Genomic DNA, 19981 nt, shown 5'->3' on the forward strand with positions numbered 1-19981 from the left:
CCGATTTCCTCCCACATTCCAAAGACATGCGTCTGTTGCGTTTTTCCCTGGGCCTCTGCTGAAAATAGGTTCTCTCCTAGTCAGGCTTTCCCAGTCAAGAAACGTTAAATAAAAAAATATAGGACACATGCTAGCTAGCAATAGTTACTGGCATAAGAAAAATGTTGCCTTTCTCAGTAGAAGAATCATTTCATGGAGCTAAACATGCCAGAAAAACTTACGTGAGGTAACATCTGATGTGAGAGTGTTCAATCTCGCCTTTGTTCTTACACATGGGTTCGGAGCCGATCCTCGGCTCCGTGCCGGCCGACTGCAAGCTCTGCATTGAGAAGAAGCTCGAGGACATCTAATACCCACAATCCCCCTCTGCCTTTACCTCAGATCTAGTTTGCCGCTGCTGCATTCGCATCGCTGGAGGCTAGCTCGAGGGTTTTCAGATAAGATTTTAACTATTTTGGTTAAATTTTCTAGAGAACTTGTTTAAGATCAATAGTTATTGTAGTTAGTGTATCGTGTGTAGTAGAGACAGAAATTCTCGGTACCGTTAACTTAGTTTAACTTAGTTTAACTATATAACTGGTATAGAGTTTTTTTCGGGGCTTACCACCCCTACTTGGATTTGACAAACGGACTTGCATATCTACCGGATTTGACTGTTTTTCCTGGATTGACTGTTACTGGACTTGACTGTTTTTTTTTCTCTTACTTCATTATGTCTGAGAAAATGAAATCTGGTTTCAAACGTTGCCAGTGTGGCCAAAAGATGTCGGTCACGGACAACCACAGTTCCTGTGTCTACTGCCTTGGCCCTCTCCACTTACAAGAGGACTGTTCTATTTGTCACTCTTTTAGTGGGAGGGTCATGACAGATAGGCGCAGGAAACTGATGGACAGAGGTTTGTTGAAACCCTCTTTCCAGGAGGCTCTGGATGCTTCAGACCAGGCATCCAAATCCTCGAGGGAATCGAAGACGTCGGAGCCCAAGTCATCGGCTCCGAGCTCTTCGGCAAAGTTAGATCACCGGTTCCACAGACTTCGGGGCCGAGTGTTCAACTGTTGGCAGTTTCCGAGCCTCGAGTCTTGGAACCGGTGACGGAGCTCCCTCCACCGACTCTGCTGAGGTCGGCTCCGTCTTCGATCCCTTCGACTCGTTCTTCCAGGGCCCTTTCCGACACCGATGTGGACCGTGTGGTGCAGAAATTGATGGAGCATACGGCCCTATCCAAGCTTATCTCGGTCTCCTCTCAGTTGATGTCGAGACTTGAAGGCCTGCCACTATCTCCATCTGTTCCTCCTCCGAGACCTGTCCAGTCTTCGGAGCCGGAAGAAGCTGAACTGATGATTGTGGAGCCCTCGGTGCCAGAACCGTCCTTTTCTCGGTCGGCACCGTTCACCTCGACTCCATCCGATCCGGTACTGGAGTCTCGGGGCCGAAGATCCATCCTTGGTTCCGGGACTGAGAGTCGGACCGATGTTTCGTTCGACGCTCCTCTCGGGCCTCGGCGCGGATCGACTCGGTTCCGTCCTCGGGTCGGTGCCTTCGGTTCCTGTTTCGGGGATTCTTCCCATTTCTTCGGAACCGGGAGATACCTCGACTCGGGACCCGGGGGCCTTCGACCTCATGAGGAAGGTGTTGTCTACCCAGACAACCACATCAGCAGGAACAGCTTCTCCTCCCCACAAAGGACCGTTATCCTCCTCTGCACCCACGGCCACGTCCAAGCGTCGGGCACCAGTGTCTCAGCCAACCCTGGAGGGTGCCCCCTCTTCCTCGGAGGCTTCTTCCGATGCTCCCCACGAAGAAGTCTCTAGGAAAAGATTGTGTAAGAGGAGACACTTGGATTCTCCACAAGAATCCTTGACATCTGATACTGACTTAGATGAGTCAGAAGGGTCCCCTAAGTCACCTTCAGAAGATGTCTCTTTTTCTGACATCTTGGAGATCCTAAAACAGAGAGGTGACTGGCAAACCCTCCCCCCTTCTGAGGATGAGTCAGTTTTGCTGAAGGCATTTGGTGCTCGCCCTTCCTCCTCCTGGGTCACTCCGCCCTTCGATGAGTTAATGGAGTTGATTGCTCGAAGGGCGTGGGAGACACCTGACATGGTGGAACCAGTCCCTAGGAAGCCAAATAAGTACATTACGGCACCACAGGACAAGGCTTACCTCACCAAAGGAGTTCCAGTAGACGCCATGGTGGTGGCAGCGCCACGAAAAGGAGATGTCGGAGTCTTCCTCATCTGTCCATCCGCCTAACAAAGATTCTAGGACCATGGACAGATACGGGAAGCGCATTTTCAGTTCAGCGGCTTTCTCTATGCGTTCCCTGAACTATTTGACTCATTTTACACGTTTACAGAGGGATCTAGTCAAAGAGTTGGGAGATACCCTCCAGGGTACTACGGATGCTGCTGTTTCAGAGAAAGTTACAGCGCATCTCAACACCCTTACTTCCATTGTAAACTCGTCCATGAGGCTGATATCCTACGCAGCCGAAGGATCGAGTAGGGCAGCGGCTTCAGCGATTGCCCTTCGTAGGCAATCCTGGATGTGCTTATGTTCGTTTGCGGAAGCCTTCAAGTCTTCCTTTACTAACGCCCCATTTGATGGAGCCACACTTTTTGGCCCTAAAGTAAAGGAGACCCTTACCCGGTGTGAACAGGAGGGAAAGACTCTGTCTGCTGTCGGAGTCCGTTTTCCACCCCTTCCAGACCGTACCCCAAAGGGCAACGTGGTGGGAAAATGTGGTTTCGAAAACCCCAAGGATCTTTCCCAAACACACAGGGTGATGCCCCCTCTAGAGGCAGAGGGGGGGGCAGAGGTGGAAGACGCCGCCCTGGCGGCAGAGGGGGTCCGCAAAACCAAGGTGACAGGGATAACCTCCCTGGCAAACCTTTTCAGCACTCCTGAGAGGAGGCCCGACTGTCCTGCTCTGGAGGCAGTCGGGGGTCGCTTAGCTTTATACCCTCAGGCCTGGCAAAACCTTTCTTCAGACAATTGGGTAAAAAGCATTGTTACCAGAGGTTACAAAATCCCATTTCTATCCACACCTGTTCCAAAGAGAAAACTCCCAGATGTACCACCCCATCTGCGAGACCCAGCAGCTACAGAAATTTCAAAGCTGCTAGAAAAAAGAGTCATCCAACCAGTCCCAGCGGACCAAATAGGATTCGGAACTTACTCAAGGTTCTTTTTAGTTCCAAAGAAAACAGGGGACTGGAGGCCGATTCTGGACCTAAGCCATCTCAACACCTTTGTCAAGAGGGAAAAGTTCCGAATGGTCACGCTTCAATCGATCCTTCCATTCTTACGGAAGGATGACTGGATGTGCTCAATAGATCTGAAGGACGCATACTACCACATCAAAATGGCCAGGGCGTCCAGAGATCATTTGCGCTTCCGGCTGTGAGCCAGTCACTAACAGTTTCGAGCCCTGCCCTTTGGTCTGACTACAGCCCCCAGAGTCTTCACCAAATGCATGGCAGTGGTAGCGTCTCATCTGAGGCGCCTAGGATTCCAAGTGTTTCCGTATCTGGACGACTGGCTCCTGTCTGCCACCACCAGGCGTCAACTGATACAAGCCAGGGATTACACCCTACAACTTTGTACACACCTTGGAATTTCAGTAAATTTCGAAAAATCTTTGCTACAGCCATCACAGCATATCTTATTCATAGGAGCGGAATTAGATACGCATCATTTAGTTCTAAAACTTCCTACAGAAAGAATAGTAGCACTTCAAATCAACATTTCCCTTCTGCTGTCGTCCAGAAAGTCACCGGCAAAAATTGTTCTGAAAGTCTTGGGTCTCATGGCAGCTTCTCTCATTGCGATACCATTAGGAAGGCTGCACATGAGAGTGCTACAATGGCTTCTGTTTGCACAATGGTCATTCCAACAACTTCCACTGACTCACGAAATATTGATAACGAAAACATGCAAATCACACCTAATGTGGTGGTTACAGACTTGCAACCTATCCAGCGGAAGACCATTTGTGCTACCCGCACCGTCAGCGACGATAACCACGGACGCTTCCCTGATAGGGTGGGGGGGCATCTTTCAGGGACAGACAGTCCAAGGCGAATGGACCAATCTGGAGTACAATCTGCACATCAATGTTCTGGAGTTGAGGGCAGTGTTTTTGGCGTTGCAACACTTTGCTCCCCTTCTTCCTCCAGGGACCATTGCAGTTCAGACAGACAACATGTCCGTAGTCTGGTACATAAACAAGCAAGGGGAACCAGGTCTTACCAACTATGCAGAGAGGCCATGAGAATTTGGCAATGGGCAGAGTCCACCGGTCGCTTTCTGATCGCAACGCACATCCCGGGTCATCCAACGTCATAGCCGACAGGCTGAGCAGGGCAATACTATTGCCTCACGAGTGGTCCCTCAAACAGTCAGTTGCGGGAAGGATTTTTCGCAAATGGGGCCAGCCTACCTGCGATCTGTTTGCGTCTCCAATGAACGCCAAATGCAGGAGCTACTTTGCCCTATTACCCCCCCCAGGGGAAGTCCCCAGGGACGCGCTGGTGCACGATTGGCCCCCGGGTCTCCTATATGCTTTCCCTCCATTTCCCCTGATTGCAAAGTTTCTACAGAAAGCCAACAACCTTCAGAGGATTATTATTCTCATTGCCCCGTTCTGGCCTCGTCAAATTTGGTTCCCCTTTCTATTGCATCACCGCATTCGGGGACCTTGGATGCTGGACCCAGAGCCAGATCTACTGACTCACTCGTCAGGAGTTCCTCACCCATCTCTAGAATCTCTCCATCTAGCAGCTTGGCTGCTCCGCTTCCCTTTTTAGCCAGGTCGGTTCCCCTTACATCGGCGGTTCAAGATATTTTAGTAGCTTCTCATAAAGTTTCCACTACAAAGACTTACACCAGTAAGTGGAAACGTTTTGTCTTTTGGGCGGAGTCACATCATTTGGACCCTGTTACAGCTCCGTTAAACAAGGTTTTAGAGTTCTTGACTGAACTATTTCATGAAGGAGCTTCCCCGGCTACTTTAAGAGTACAGTTAGCAGCCATTTCTAACTATCATGTAGAGGAATGTGGTGCGCCTATTATGGCTCACAGACTTTGTAAAGCCTTTTTAAAAGGTTCTTTTCATATCAGACCACCAGTCAGAAGTCCGACATCACCGTGGAATTTAAACCTGTTGCTCTCTAAATTGATGTTGCCACCCTTTGAACCAGCTTCAAGTTGCACATTGAAATTTTTGTCATGGAAAACTTTATTTCTAGTGGCCATTACATCTGCTAGACGAGTGTCTGAGCTTCAGGCCCTTTCTGTCAAACATCCTTATTTAATATTTCATTCTGACAGAGTATCCCTACGCACTAATCCATCCTTTCTCCCCAAAGTTTGTTCTTCTAGTAATATTAATCAGTCCATTGAATTACCCACCTTCTTTAAGAACCACTCTAATAAATTGGAGTATATGTTGCACAAACTGGCCGTCCATAGACAACTCAGATTTTATTTGGATAGAACAAAAGATCACAGGAAATCTGATCAACTATTTGTAGCTTTTGCTGACAGCAGAAAGGGTCTTGCAGTTACGAAACGAACTCTTTCTAAATGGCTAACTGACTGTATCACATATGTTTATGAAGCCTCTGACCAAACATTATCAGCAAAACCCAAAGGACATTCCACCAGATCAGTTTCTACATCTTTGGCTCACGCAGCTCGCTTACCACTAGACACTATTTGTGCGGCTGCTACTTGGGCTAAACCACATACATTTATCTCTCATTACAAAGTGGACAGGGTTGGGCAACCTTTGGTTCCACTGTGCTCAAGAACGTTCTCCCTTGAGTTCCTCAGGATCATGGAGCTAGGGACGCTACCCATGTGTAAGAACAAAGGCGAGATTGAACACTCTCACATAAAGAAGTTATGTCCTTACCATAACGTTCCATGTGGAGTGTTCATCTCGCCTTGGTTATTACACTCCCACCCTTCCCACCCTTAGGAAGAACGTTCGATTTGGTGTCTGGTCTGGAGTATTCTCCTTCTGCTGTTGCAGTATTAGTGTTACTATCATACCCTTGGTATGTTTGTATATATGTACTTTTATGTATATAGTTGGCATGTGTGCGTGCTTTATGTCTGGTTTGCTTGCAAACTAGATCTGAGGTAAAGGCAGAGGGGGATTGTGGGTATTAGATGTCCTCGAGCTTCTTCTCGATGCAGAGCTTGCAGTCGGCCGGCACGGAGCCGAGGATCGGCTCCGAACCCATGTGTAATAACCAAGGCGAGATGAACACTCCACATGGAACGTTATGGTAAGGACATAACTTCTTTTTTGTTACATTGGTGCAGGTCTCTGCCTTGAAGATATCATGGTGAATTATACAGTGTTATTTGTGAGAAGCCAGATTGGCAGTATAAGGACAGTTTAGCACTGAGAGAAACTAAAGTGATGCCATTAACACTGGTGGAGACCATAACTGATAGTTTATAACATTGTAGGAGAGTAACAAAAATAAAATTTTTTTTTGCTTTCTATAGGTAGAACCTCTACTGTTACTGAAAGCAGCTCTCATTTTACAGACCTGTCAGCGTTGTCCTTATGTATTAGGAGGATGTATTCTGTATGGAGGCCAGTAGGTATATTCTTTATTTCATGGTGTGATAAAGTACATTGCACAGTATTCCCGAAGAATGTTGCATGCATAACCATATTATGCTCTATGTGATAGCTAAGTGAGTTGTGTGACTTTCTTTTACATAAGTACTAACCAACCATGTGTTAAATAAGTCAAAGCAAGACCTTGGGAGACCATAGCACACTGTCTTTGAAGTACAGAAGTTATGCTATTTTGTGTGCATGAAATAATTTGTGTAATAACCATGTGTAGCCAGTTTATTAATGGTATGAAACTTTATGACTGGGAATTGAGGGAGAGACTTGAGCAGTTCATCTCCTAAAGTGAAATTCATGAACTTCAGCATAAATCCATCATGCCAGTAGACTGAAAAAAATATATGTAATAATATATGTTTGTTTTTGCCATGTCTTTTTGACTTCACGCCTCACAACCATCAAGCCATTTGCTGATTACATTCAGCCCATTCATTGCTCCTGTTCAAAGGATGTGTAGCTAGTACTGCACAGATGTAGGAACTGCTTAGCGGAAGCTGTCATGCAAGAAGTAGTGAGGGTTGTTTGTGTTCCTGTCTGCATCTTGCAGATAACAATATATATTTTGGCCGTAACCTCCCATCCCCACCCCTGGTGGTGATGGAAGCACTTGCATTACTGCAGAGACCATCTAAGTCACTCAGTTCTATGTGTTTGTATACTCCTTTGCATTTGTTGGCAATGGCTGCCATCACTAGCTTTGGTGCACCCCTGCTTTGGGTAGCTGCTGCTGGCAAAGCATTTGCTTTGAGTTGGAACATCAGCAAGCTGGCTGGAACCCCCACCTCCTAGAGTGGGCATGCCCATCTCCCCCTGACAACACTGTCAGGTACTTTGAGCAGTTACTGGAACTCTGGTCACTTGGGCAGTAGTCAACTCTTTATCCATTTATGCCACAGAGCTAGTATAAGTAAATAAGAAATGCCTCTTAACCACATGTGTATGTATTCAGCCTTCGCCTTGTTCAAAGCGGTACAACAGTGAAATAAGCCCATTTCCAGTACTATTAATGTAGGTACAGTGAGTTGAAAGAAACAGTTGTAGTGCCGTTGTTTAAATGAGTGGAATTTCTTCAATCACAATTGAATAAAATGACACTTTAGTGATTAAACAAAAGCCCCATCTTAATATGCACACGTGCTTATAACCATTCCCACTATATCTCCGTATCAGTGGTGAAGGGCATTTTCCCTGATACAACAGCGTGGGGAAACGATGATGTGATGTGGTTGGTCAGGTTGTCTGAATAGTTATTTGACAAACCTGACCTCGGTGAGTGGCACAACTGCTGGGAGATCCTTTTGTTATGTACTGGCAAAGCTTAACCTGTTAACACACAGTTTAGATTTCCAGCAGCAGCAAAAGTTGCATGTTTTGAAACAATTTTTTTCTTAATTGGTGGAGTGGTCTTTGAGGAAGTATTGGTCACCTGAAGGGCTTATATATGTTCTTGAGAGAAGGAGTAGCATGAAGTCTAGTACTACACTGCTTTGCCTACCTCAAACCCTAATAACTATCAGCTCATTTAGAACTTGAGGTCTGGCAGATGACTATAGATACTCTAGTGTGACTTTTCTATGATGAGGGCCCTGCAGATGTGCTTGAGAGTGTATACATCATCTTTTGATGTCCTGGTATGTCACATATTGTACATTAATATGTTAAAAAAAACCTTCTGAAGGGGTTCGTCTTGGTGAAGGGATTTCAGATGTGGTACAGATCCCATGTCTATTAAGATGACATAATGCCATATCTTGAAGTAGATGATACCAAGCCGTCTAGAGACAGAAGCATAGTAACAGCACAAAAATATCTAGACTGAGGATTAGTGATTGGGTTGTGGAGTGCCTCAAGTTGTGTGAGATTGTTAAATGTGTTAGAGATTTTTGTTATATACTTTATATCAGAAGTTATTAATTTGTGACATTTAGGGGCTGATAGAAGACCAGTAAAACAACTTAAAGGAAAACTCAACCTTCACACTCAAATAACATTTTTTTTTATTGTATATTTCCTTTCTGAACTATTTTAATCCTCAAAATCACTCCCAAGTGTTTATTTTACGATTTTAATGCATTTCCCACAACATGGCTGCCAACGGGGCCTGCCTTGGTAATGTGGTCTTGTTTTCTTGTTTCAGCCCTTCTTCCCAGAATACATTTCAAATCCTATTTATATATGTTATGCTTGATATAAGGAAGTGGTGTTTTCTCATGACATTAAGGTAGAATGGCAGGAGTGTAAAACACTCATCTAATACTCCTTCTGTAACAGAGCTGCTTCAATCTTACATTGAGTGAACCTCATTTATTGTCTGTCAGAGCTTGTTCTGTGCTGTAAATAGCTGTTAGCTACTTCTATCAGAAGAAAGTAGGTAAATAGCAGACTTTTGTAAAGGGACTCTTTTGTAGTTCTAAAGGAATTGACACAAAAACACCAAATGGCAGGAAAAAGTGCTCAAAATGAAGTAACTAGAAAAATAAGAAATATGAGGAGTCAGGAAGCAACACCCAATATGCCAAATAAAGTATGTTTAATAAACACTCCAAATAAGGTGATCCACAGCAGCAGTACACACACAAATGCCCAACAAGTTAAAATGCGTTTTCGTCAGAATAATTACTTCATCAGATGAATGCATACCTCTTTAACTCCAGCCTTATTTATACTGCCAACAATATAAAACAACCAGTCAGATGCTAATTGACAGATTCAAAATGTGCAGAATACACAAAACTTTTTCTTAAATTTTATTTTCTATATCTAAAAACTATAACTAAGAAATATAAATACTTAAAATTTGTTTCATTAATAAAAATATAAATACAAAAAATGTAAAATTCTAGTAAAATCCTCATAAAGATTAATACAGAATGCAAACAGTTCTTTAGTCATAATAATGTCATCTGGAGGGCTAAATAAAAATAACATGCTATAAATTTGCTGGTCTAAGCTTTAAAACAGGGGCCAGGGAGACAGCTTCATTTAAACCTGGCAATTTTGTAGCTTCAAGATATAACTGCCAAAATAATTCTCTGTACTCCAATCCTGTCTCCCATGGGCCCCCCAGTGTCCTTTGGCACAACTTCTAAAACAAAAAAAAATAAAAACAAGCATCTTGACATACTAACTTGTGTTTATATAAAGCATTATTAGTACATTTAGTCTTTGTCGTAATCATGTTCATATGTCCTAGTTTTTAATTTCCTTTCAGTTTTGCCCACATAAAAAGAAAAAAAAATGTTTGCATCTAGAACTACAAATCAATTTATCCACCACAAAGGCTTTGTCCAAGTCATTAACTTGTAAATCTTCTCGTGGTTCCCTACTCATAGATGGGGGTGTCTACAGCCCTAAAATGGGCGCAAATCTACCTTTCCTTCCCTATATTACTTCATGCTCAACATCTTTTATTAAGCTCTCAGGGTAACCCTTATCCAGAAACATGGAAGTCAATAGCTTGCATTCTACTAAAAAATCTTGGTCCTTACTGATCATTCTACAGTGGAGTACAAATCGTCCCTTTACTGTACCCTTTTTCTGATATGGGGGGTGTGCGCTAGTATAAAAAAATATGAACTGGAAAATGTTTCCTTCCTGTATACCTTAGAAACAAAATTACCTTCATCCTTCATATGATCGTAATGTCCAAATAATTTATTTGTACTGGCCGTGACACCCCCATCTACGAGTAGGGAACCGGGAGAAGATTTACAAGCTAATGATTTGGACAAAGCCTTTGTGATGGATTTAAGTGGTGACTCAGGGGTAATAGGGGGTATCCTTGAGAAAGAAAGGAACAGGTTTAAGAATACTTCTGATCTAGAAGGGATTTTTGATGAGCATTTCAAATTAATTTATAGGAAAGGATGGAACAACATTTTAGAAAATGATATGAGCAAAGTTTCAAGTAAAGAAGGGAAGGTGGGCACTTTTAAGCGTGGTCATTGTTCCCAGTGCTCTTTCCTTTGTAAAAGTGAAACTTTGTACTTAGCTTGTAGAAATAATTCTTGCCATTCTCAGTAACATCCTCCAACAATACCCTTATCACACCAGTAACCCAAGCCAAGCCAAGCTACTAGGTGTAACTATTGACCAAAACCTAAAGTTCGGCAAACATGTAGCACTAACAATTGCCAAAGTTCATAAAAAACTAGGGTTCACTCTACCGCTGCAAGAACTTTCTCACACAGGAATCCTGAATCACTATCTCTCGTACCCATCTACTCTCCACCTTACTATATGCTTCCCCAGTTCTAACTAACCTAAACAAATCTAACCTTCTGAAATTATCTACCTTCTAAAGTAAAATCTCAAAATTTGAAACCAATGTTAAGTTTCGTTCTCATCACTGCCTCTCCCTAAGACAACTAGGATGGTTAGAACTCCCTAACCTACTAAAATACAATCAACTTCTCCTGACCCATCAACTTCTATACCAACCAAATAAAATACGTGCCCTCTCAGGTCTGCTAACCTTCCATAATACTGCGCGTCAAATAAGATTTTCCAATACCACCCTATTGACTGTTGCCAATTGCTTACATAGCTCAGGCCAATCCCTTTATTCCTATGTAGTTGCTAAGGCCTGGAACTCTCTACCCCCTGACATTAGATGTCTAAATAGTAAACATACTTTCAAATCTCTACTAAAAGATCTCCTATTCAAAACTTGGATATGTTCCTGTACAGAACAAGACTAATTTCACCTGTTCCAGACTTTCAACATCCCTAGATCACAGGTGTACTGTGCAGTTTCAGTTAGAGCATAGTACCGTGAACCAGGTGTTTAGGCCACATTTATAGTTAAGATTTCTACTTTATGACCCTGTCTATGGGAACTTCTATTTGAATTTATGGTCAAGCAATTCTATAGTTGTTGTATAATACCTTATTTAATTGTTTCTCAATATTCTAACCACTGTATGCTGCATCAATTGTAAAACTGATTTTTACTTTTATATGTTGTACAAAATAGATATGTTTATATAATTTTTTATTTTTTATAATATTTTTACTATGTATTTGGAGCTTTTCTCCCCGGGCCTTCGCTAAAAACAGTCACTTTGTGTCCAGTTGGACTAACCCGGTAAACAAATGGAAAATAAATAAATAAATGCCTTTAGTGGGAAGTTTTTTTCTCTCTTGTGAATGATGCAGAATTAAAACGTGCTTTACTAGTTCCTTAATTATTTTTGTCATGTTTACCTCCCTTTTTTTTCTATTTTGTATTTGTTTATTTATGCCTTGTTAACCAGGAAAGTGAACTGGTCTCAGGACTCTTCAGCCATGACCCAGGCTACACTGGTAAAGATAATAAGTAATACATGCAATTAGTAATACAAAGTAAAAACTACTGCCATAAAAACATGTGGCAAAGTGTGCATGTACAACACATAGCCAATGTATGACAGTGAATAAGTGAAACATTAAACATTTACTAGAATGTATATATCAATAATGTGTAACTGTACTATGTTAACTTTATTATAAGTAATGAATTGTATGCATCCATATTGCACAACTCACAGCACTCTAAGATGTTACTGTTCTCTAACTGACTAGGAATTAGCAAGTGAATGTTTTATGGCTTCCCAAAAGAAAAGGGTGGGGGATAATTATATGTACATCACTTTTGTTGTCCTAAGATACTATGAAAACATGAAGATCCTACAAAATGTGGAATGGAACAACCATTACAGTGGAGCCTAATAACTAGTATGATGAAAAAGATTTGGGACATGTAGAAAGTAGGAAAAAGGAGGTTGATTAGGATGATGATAATTATATAATACACACATGCATGAACACAAACCTGTGTGTATATATTTCATTGTATCAGTATATATGTGTATAATGTACACACACACACACACGTGCACATCCATATTTCAGTGCATGTGTGACTACTTACAAGAATATCTATTGCATATTTCTGTCTAGATGTAATCACACTGTACTGCATCCCACAGATAGTATTATACATTCTACATACATATATGCATTTTATTTATATATATACACACACACACACACACACACACACACACACACACACACACATATGAATCTACTTTCATTCACTGAAAACATATTTCACTGAATTTCAGGTCACTCCCACCAAATTGCTGGAAGCTCAAATCACTGAAAACTCATTTCACCGAATCACATTTCACTGAATGTAAGTACTGTTGGGCAAATAAAACATATATACTCTTTTCCCCACTGTAGTGCGTTGTTGGAGTTAGTATGTATAGTTAGCACAACTCCCCACCTATTTTTGATTTTATATTGTTAGTTTTCAGTGAAATGAGATTCATAAATATAAAAGCTAACTAGGTGGGGGACTATGCCCCCCACACCCCCACTGTAATATACACACATAGTATATATATACACACTAACTTCAGGATTGCACTACAGTGGAGAAAAGGGCATATACATTTTATTTGCCCAACAGTACTTAATTCAGTGAAATGAGTTTTCAGTGATTTGAGCTTTCAGTGATTTGTTGAGGGTGAATTGAAATTCAGTGAAATGTTTTCAGTGAATGAAAGTAGATCCATATATATATATACACACACACACACACACACACACACACACACACACACACACACACACACACACAAAGACAGACACAGTTAGATATGTGTATTTGTACACAGCTAAAGCACTTCTTTCCTTTTCTTAATGGTTTTAACGCAAGGGCACATAGAAAAATGTATGTTAAAGTAAACTCAATTGTACAGTATGGTTGCCATCAGTGGTCACATCTCCTTTGTGGACTAGAAAATGCTCATGTACTCTACCACTCTAAGGACTGACTCAGTCAGTGGGAGTCTCTTACCATGGATCTGTGTATACCAGAGATGCACCCCCCTCTAGAAAAACGTCACAAAAAAAAAGCATAGAAGACCTTTTAAAAAACCTTATCAGTGCACCTAGTTGATAAATTGACACCTGTCTCTCTGTGCAGTTCTCCTGTGTGTGTTTGGTGGTAGTGGGAAACTTGAAAATTGTGAATATGTTGATACTTTGCAAGAAAAAAAATATTTTCTGAATTTTCTCTAGATGTCACAGAAATCTTTGATGCTACATTTATCTTAATATATAAACTATTATAAATAACAAATATTTAAAACTTAGCATTTCAGTACTGTGATGCTGTTTATGTAAATTTATCAGAAGAGGTACAACTGTCTTTGAACCCCCTGAGTGTTCTAATTGATTTGTTTTGCTATGAAAGAGGAGTGTTAAGTTCTCCTCTCTGCAATAAAGACAGTGGAAAAGTTCTGCATCTTTCGTGTCTTTTGTATGGCAGCTGCTGTGTTCCTGACATAGTAGGATTAATTGCTCATCAAAGACTGACAGCAGTACTTGACAGGATAAAGTACAGATCTCTTTGGGTCTATAGTATGTCATGCATGCGGAGACAAATTCTTCTGCAAGGGATTTCAGAAGTTGAGCTTAAAAGTAGGTGGGCTTTCCCTTCCTTTGATTCCAAGACAAGGAAATGAAAGATGTGAAGTTTTTCAGTTTCTCCGTTCATTCTTTACTGATGGGTTCGGAGCTGATCCCTCGGCTCTGATACGGCCAATTACAAAGCTCGAGGTCTTCAAATAGCTCGAAGCCAAGTCCCTATCCCATGATGCACCTGGAATTACCTCAGATCTAGTTTGCCGCTGCAACACATCAGAGGTTCTGCTTTAGCACGGGCCAGTAAAACTGATTTTTTCATTATTATTCAAAATGTTTGCTAGTTAGATAGCTTTAGGTATTTTAGTTAAGTTTTAGAAAGCTCTTATAGCTTTTGGTGTGTGTTTACACACTTATAACTCTTCCCATTGTGTGTTTTAAAAACTTTTTCTAGTTGGCCTTTTGTTTGGCCTACTTTAAAATCTTTATTGATATTATAGTGTGTTTTATTAGTGACCTTTTTTCTCATGTTTTCCTATTTCTAGATAGTTATAGTTATTAATATATGTGTGTTAGCCTTAGAATTTTTTAGATAATGCTTAGTAGTTTGTTACTGTTGAAGTTTGCTGTGAACAGTGTATTGTTATAGATTAGATAAGGTTTTGGTATTTCTCAGCAGCTATCTTCTTTTATTGCATAGCCTGCTTGAATTCTTGTTGTGTGCTTTAGACAGACATTTTCTGTCAGTTTGCATTTATATTATATACTCTTGTGTGTGTGTGTGATTTAGGCTGCTTTATTTAGGCTTGTGTGAATATTACTGTTGAGTTTTTCTGGGTGACAGTAATTTTTCCTGGATTATTATGACTGACCAAAACAAACACCCCAAGTCTGGGTTTAAGAAATGCCCAAAGTGTGGCCAAAAGATGTCTGTAACAGACAGCCACGTAAATTGTGTATACTGTTTAGGAGCTCTGCATTTGCAAGACAGTTGTGCTATTTGTTATTCCTTCTCCTCAAGGGTCCTTCAGGAAAGGAAGAGAAAACTCATAGAGGGTTGTTGAAGCCTTTGTTTCAAGAAGCTTTGAGTGACCAAGATGGATCCAGCAAGTCCTCAAAGTCTTCTAAGACTTTGGACTCAAAGAAATCTAAAAAGTCCTCGATTTTGGCTCCACTGCCATCGAGCTGACAGTCTTTTCCTTTCGGAGCCAGTCCCCAGTATTCAAACTGGTGTCCGAAGCACCTAAGAGTCCATTACTTCAGTCAGTACCCCCTTTGGTACACTCCTCTCGATCCTCTGTCAGCCTGTCAGATCTGGATGTGGATCGTGTGGTGCAGAAGCTGTTATTGGCACTAGCTTTGGCAAAAATGTTATCGGATTCGACCCAAATGGCATCGGAACCGAAGACCCTTGCACCAGCTCAAACTATTCCTCCTCCAAGCCATGCTGGTCCTTTGGAGCCAGAGGGGTCAGACCTGATGTTAGTAGAACCCTCGGAGTCGATGCCTGCCCCAGTGTCTTCAGTTCCATGCACTCTGACGTCCTCCGTGCCTATCAAGGACTCTAGGAGCTGACACTCTCTGGTAGGGTCCGGGGAGGACAGTCGGACCGGACCGTCTTGTCTGTTCCATCTCTGCCTCTCGGGGCCTCGGCTCGGATGAGCTCAGCTCCTACCTCTGGCTCGGAGCCCACTGTCCCGGTGCCGGGCATGTCGACGGTTTCTTCGGATCTGTCGGCTCCCTCGCATTGGAGCAGAGGTGCTTTTGATGCCATGAGGAGAGTTATGTCTCCTAAGACATCCTCGACCTCAGGCCTGCCTTCCTCCTCCCCTAAAGTGCATGTGTCTGCTTCTGCCTTGCACATCCTGTCCAAGCGTAGAGACCCAAAGCCTCAGGAAGCCCCATTGGGTGGCCCCTGCTCTTCTGAGACCTCACCAGAAGCTCCCACTGATGAGGTTCCCAGGAAGAGATTATGTAAGAGGAAACATCTAGACTCCCCACAGGAGTCTCTAACATCAGATACTGATTTAGATGAGTCTGAAGGGTCCCCACGGTCCCCCTCTGAGGATATCTCATTCACTGAGATACTTGAAATCCTTAGACAGAGGGGTGACTGATGGTCCAGAAGCCCTACTGAGGATGAGTCAGTTCTCCTGAAGGCTTTCGGGTCTCAGCCTTCCACCTCTTGGGTGTCTCCTCCCTTCGATGAGCTGATGCAGCTGGTCTCACGAAGGGCATGGGAGTCTCCGGATACTATGGAGCCTGTCCCTAGGAGGCCTAATAAATTAATTTCTGCCCCCCCTTGACAAAACATTTTTAACAAAAGGTGCTCCAGTTGATGCCATGGTGATGGCAGCAGCCACCAAAAAGGAAATGTCAGAGACTTCCTTGTCTATCCATCCTCCTAACAGAGACTCCAGAATTATGGATAGATATGGGAAGTGCATGTTTAGTTCAGCGACCTTTGCTCTTTGTTTGCTCAACTATTTAACCCATTTTACCAGGTTACAAAGAGATCTCCTTAAGGAGCTAGGACATTCTCTTCAGGGTACAGTAGCTGCAGGAGCTCCCGACAAAAGTTGCCGCCTGTCTTGCTACCCTCAATTCTATAGTCAACTCATGCATGCGCCTCATCTCTTATGCAAGCTGATGGAACGAGTAGGGCAGCGGGTACAGGAGTTGCTCTTAGGAGACATTCCTGGATGCACTTGTGTTCCTTCACGGAGCCCTTCAAGTCATCCTTCGTGAACACTCCCTTTGATGGCTCGTCCCTTTTCTGGCCTAAAGTAAGGAAACCTTAACCAAGTGTGAACAGGATGGAAAGACTGTCTACTGTCGGCGTCCGTTTTTCCACCCCTACTCGACCCTACCCTAAAGGTCAAAGGGGAGGAAAAATGTGGTTCCGAAAAGCCCAAGGAGCCTTTCAGGGCACACGTGATGAACTCCCCTCCAGAGGTAGAGGAGGGGGCAATAATGAAAGATGCCGCCCTCGTGGCAGAGGGGGTCCTCAACACCAGGGTGACAGAGATCACTCTTCTGGGAATCCCTGTCAGTGCTTTGGTGGCAGTTGGGAGTCGCTTATCTTTGTATCCAGACACCTGGCTCAAAATAACAAAAGACATCTAGGTACAAAGTATCATATCCAGAGGATACTTCATTCCATTTGCCACACCCCCTCCAAATCATAAGAAAAATCCTGGATGTTCCACCCAGTTACAGGGAACAAGCAACAATAGAGGTCCAAACGTTGCTAAGAAAAAGAGTCTTCCAACCAGTCAGGATCTGAAACTTACTCAAGATTCTTTTTGGTTCCAAAGCAGACTGGGGACTGGAGACCCATATTGAATCTCAGCAGATTGAACCAATACGTAAGGAAGGAGAAGTTCCGGATGGTCACGCTTCAGTCTATACTTCCCTTCTTAGGGAAAGACAATTGGATGTGCTCGATTGATCTCAAAGATGTGTACTTCCACATAAAAATGGCCAGACCATCCAGGGATCACCTGCGCTTCCGGCTGGGAGCCAATCATTACCAGTTTCGAGCCCTGCCCTTTGGTCTCACTACAGCTCCCAGAGTGTTCATCAAATGCATGGCATTGGTCATGGCTCACCTGAGGTGTCTAGGATTCTAGGTGTTTCCATACCTAGACAATTGGCTCCTTACTGCCACCACCAGGCATCAACTCATTCAGGCCAGAGAGTCCACTCTGTCACTCTGCAATCATCTGGGCATTACAGTCAACTCAGTAAAATCTGCCTTGTCGCCATCGCAGCATATCGTTTTTTATCGGGGCAGAGCTGGACACCACCACCACCACACTAAGGCTTCCAATAGAAAGAGTCTTTCTTCTTCGTCAGGGTTCTAATATCAAAAGACAGAGCACCAGCATCAGAAGTTCTGAAATTATTAGGCATGATGGCAGCAGCAGTTCTAGCCGTACCACTAGCTCGTATGCACATGTGGATACTACAATGGCTGTTGTTCACTCAGTGGTCTTACCAAGAGCTTCCCATGTCTCACACTATAATGATCACAAATTCCTGCAAAAAGGACCTTCAGTGGTGATTGACCTCATTTCATGTCACGATAGGACAGCCATTTGTGCTACCCCCTCCAGCGGCCACAGTGATCACGGCCGTTTCCCTGTTAGGGTGGGTGGGGGCATTTTCAGGGAAAGACGGCCCAAGGCACATCGACCGATCAAAAGACAACATCTGCATATCAATGTCCTGAAGATGAAAGCAGTACTTTTGGTGTTGCAGTACTTTCAGGACTTTCTTCCTCTGGGTACAATTGCGATTCAGACAGACAACATGTTGGTGGTCTGGTATTTGAACAAACAGGGAGGAACCAGGTCTTACCCCCTTTGTCGAGAGGCTCTCAGAGTATTGCAGTGGGCTGTTTCCACCCAGCGCTTTCTGTTGGCAATGCACATCCTGAGGAAATCCAACGTGATAGCAGACAAGCTCCGCAGGGCTATCTTGTTGCCCCACGAGTGGTCCCTCAAGAAAAAAATAGCGGACAGAATATTTTGCAGGTGGGGCCAGCCTTGCTGTGACCTTTTTGCCAGTCACATGAACATGAAATGCAGAAGCTACTGTGCCCTGATTCCCCCTCTGGAAGAAGCCCCAAGGGACGCACTCATACACGATTGGCCTCCGGGTCTCCTCTATGCATTTCCACCAATCCCGTTGATACCCAAGGTTCTACAGAAATCAAAAACCCTGGGAAGGACCATCATTCTAATAGCCCTTCATTAGCCTTGTCATATTTGGTTCCCCTTCCTTCGACTTCATCTTTTGGTGGATCCTTGGATTCTGGACCCAGTTCCAGACCTTCTGACGCACTCATTGGGGATCTTCATCTCTCTCTGTAGTCCCTGAAGCTGACAGCTTGGCTGCTCCAGTTCCCATCATAGCCAGGTTCCATAACCTGTCCTGTGAGACAAAACAGATCCTTTTATCTTCTCATAAATCTTCTACTAGGAAGCTATATCTTAGCAAATGGAAAACATTTTCTATATGGGCCTCTAAAAATAATATTGATCCTTACCCAAGCCCCTATGGCCTCTATCTTACAGTTCTTGACTTTGATTTTTAACAAAGGAGCTGCAGAAGCAACAGTTCTTGCTCAATTGGCTGCTGTTTCTAATTTCATCTTGGATTTGAAGGGTTGAATATCATCTCTCACAAGTTATCCAAAGCTTTTCTCAAAGGGACTTTTCATATTAGACCACCTGTAAAATCTCCCTATTCTCCATGGAATCTAAATTTTATGCTTTCCTGGATAATTCTTCCACCATTTGAACCAGCTTCCTCTTGTGACCTCAAATTTTTGTCATGGAAGACCATCTTTCTGGTAGCTATTACTTCTGCCCGCAGAGTGTCAGAGCTTCTGGCTTTATCCATCAAGCCTCCATATTTGATATTCCATGCTGACAGAGTCTCACTTAGTACCAACCCCTCATTTTTGCCCAAAGTTTGCACTGAAACCAATCTCAACCAGATTACTGATTTGCCAGTCTTCTTCCCCAGCCATTCGCACAAACTTGATGTTCACAGACAGCTCAGATTTTATTTGGATAGCACAAAAGATTTCAGAAAGTCAGACCACCTTTTTGTTTCAGTCTCAGACTCCAGGAAGGGTAGACCAGTGGCTACAACAACTCTGTCTAAATGGTTATCTGATTGTATCACTTTTGCGTATTCAGCTGCCAAATATGCCTTTGCAACATAAGATTAAAACTCACTCAACCAGAGCAGTTTCTACATAATCTGCTTTTTCTGCCAGGCTTCCCATTGATAACATTTGTGCAGCAGCCACTTGGTCAAAACCTCATACCTTTACACTCATTACAAAGTTGACAGGGCCTCCTTTGGATCCACGGTCCTGAGAAATATACTCC

At 43.1% G+C, this 19981-nt stretch overlaps 1 protein-coding gene across 3 annotated transcripts in view; it reads left to right on the forward strand.

Annotated features, from left to right (window-relative positions):
* HPS4 (HPS4 biogenesis of lysosomal organelles complex 3 subunit 2) overlaps positions 1–19981 on the forward strand; it is a 1290848-nt gene that overhangs the window by 758241 nt on the left and 512626 nt on the right. For all 3 annotated transcript variants that reach the window (XM_044068472.1, XM_044068471.1, XM_044068473.1), the window contains exon 7: positions 6524–6618. In XM_044068472.1, coding sequence (XP_043924407.1) covers positions 6524–6618 — 95 coding nt within the window. The remainder of the gene's footprint in view (positions 1–6523; positions 6619–19981) is intronic.

This window comes from Protopterus annectens, chromosome 4.part0 (genome assembly GCF_019279795.1).
Source record: "Protopterus annectens isolate FY-2018-M chromosome 4.part0, PAN1.0, whole genome shotgun sequence".
Classification (NCBI taxonomy): Eukaryota; Metazoa; Chordata; order Ceratodontiformes; family Protopteridae; genus Protopterus; species Protopterus annectens.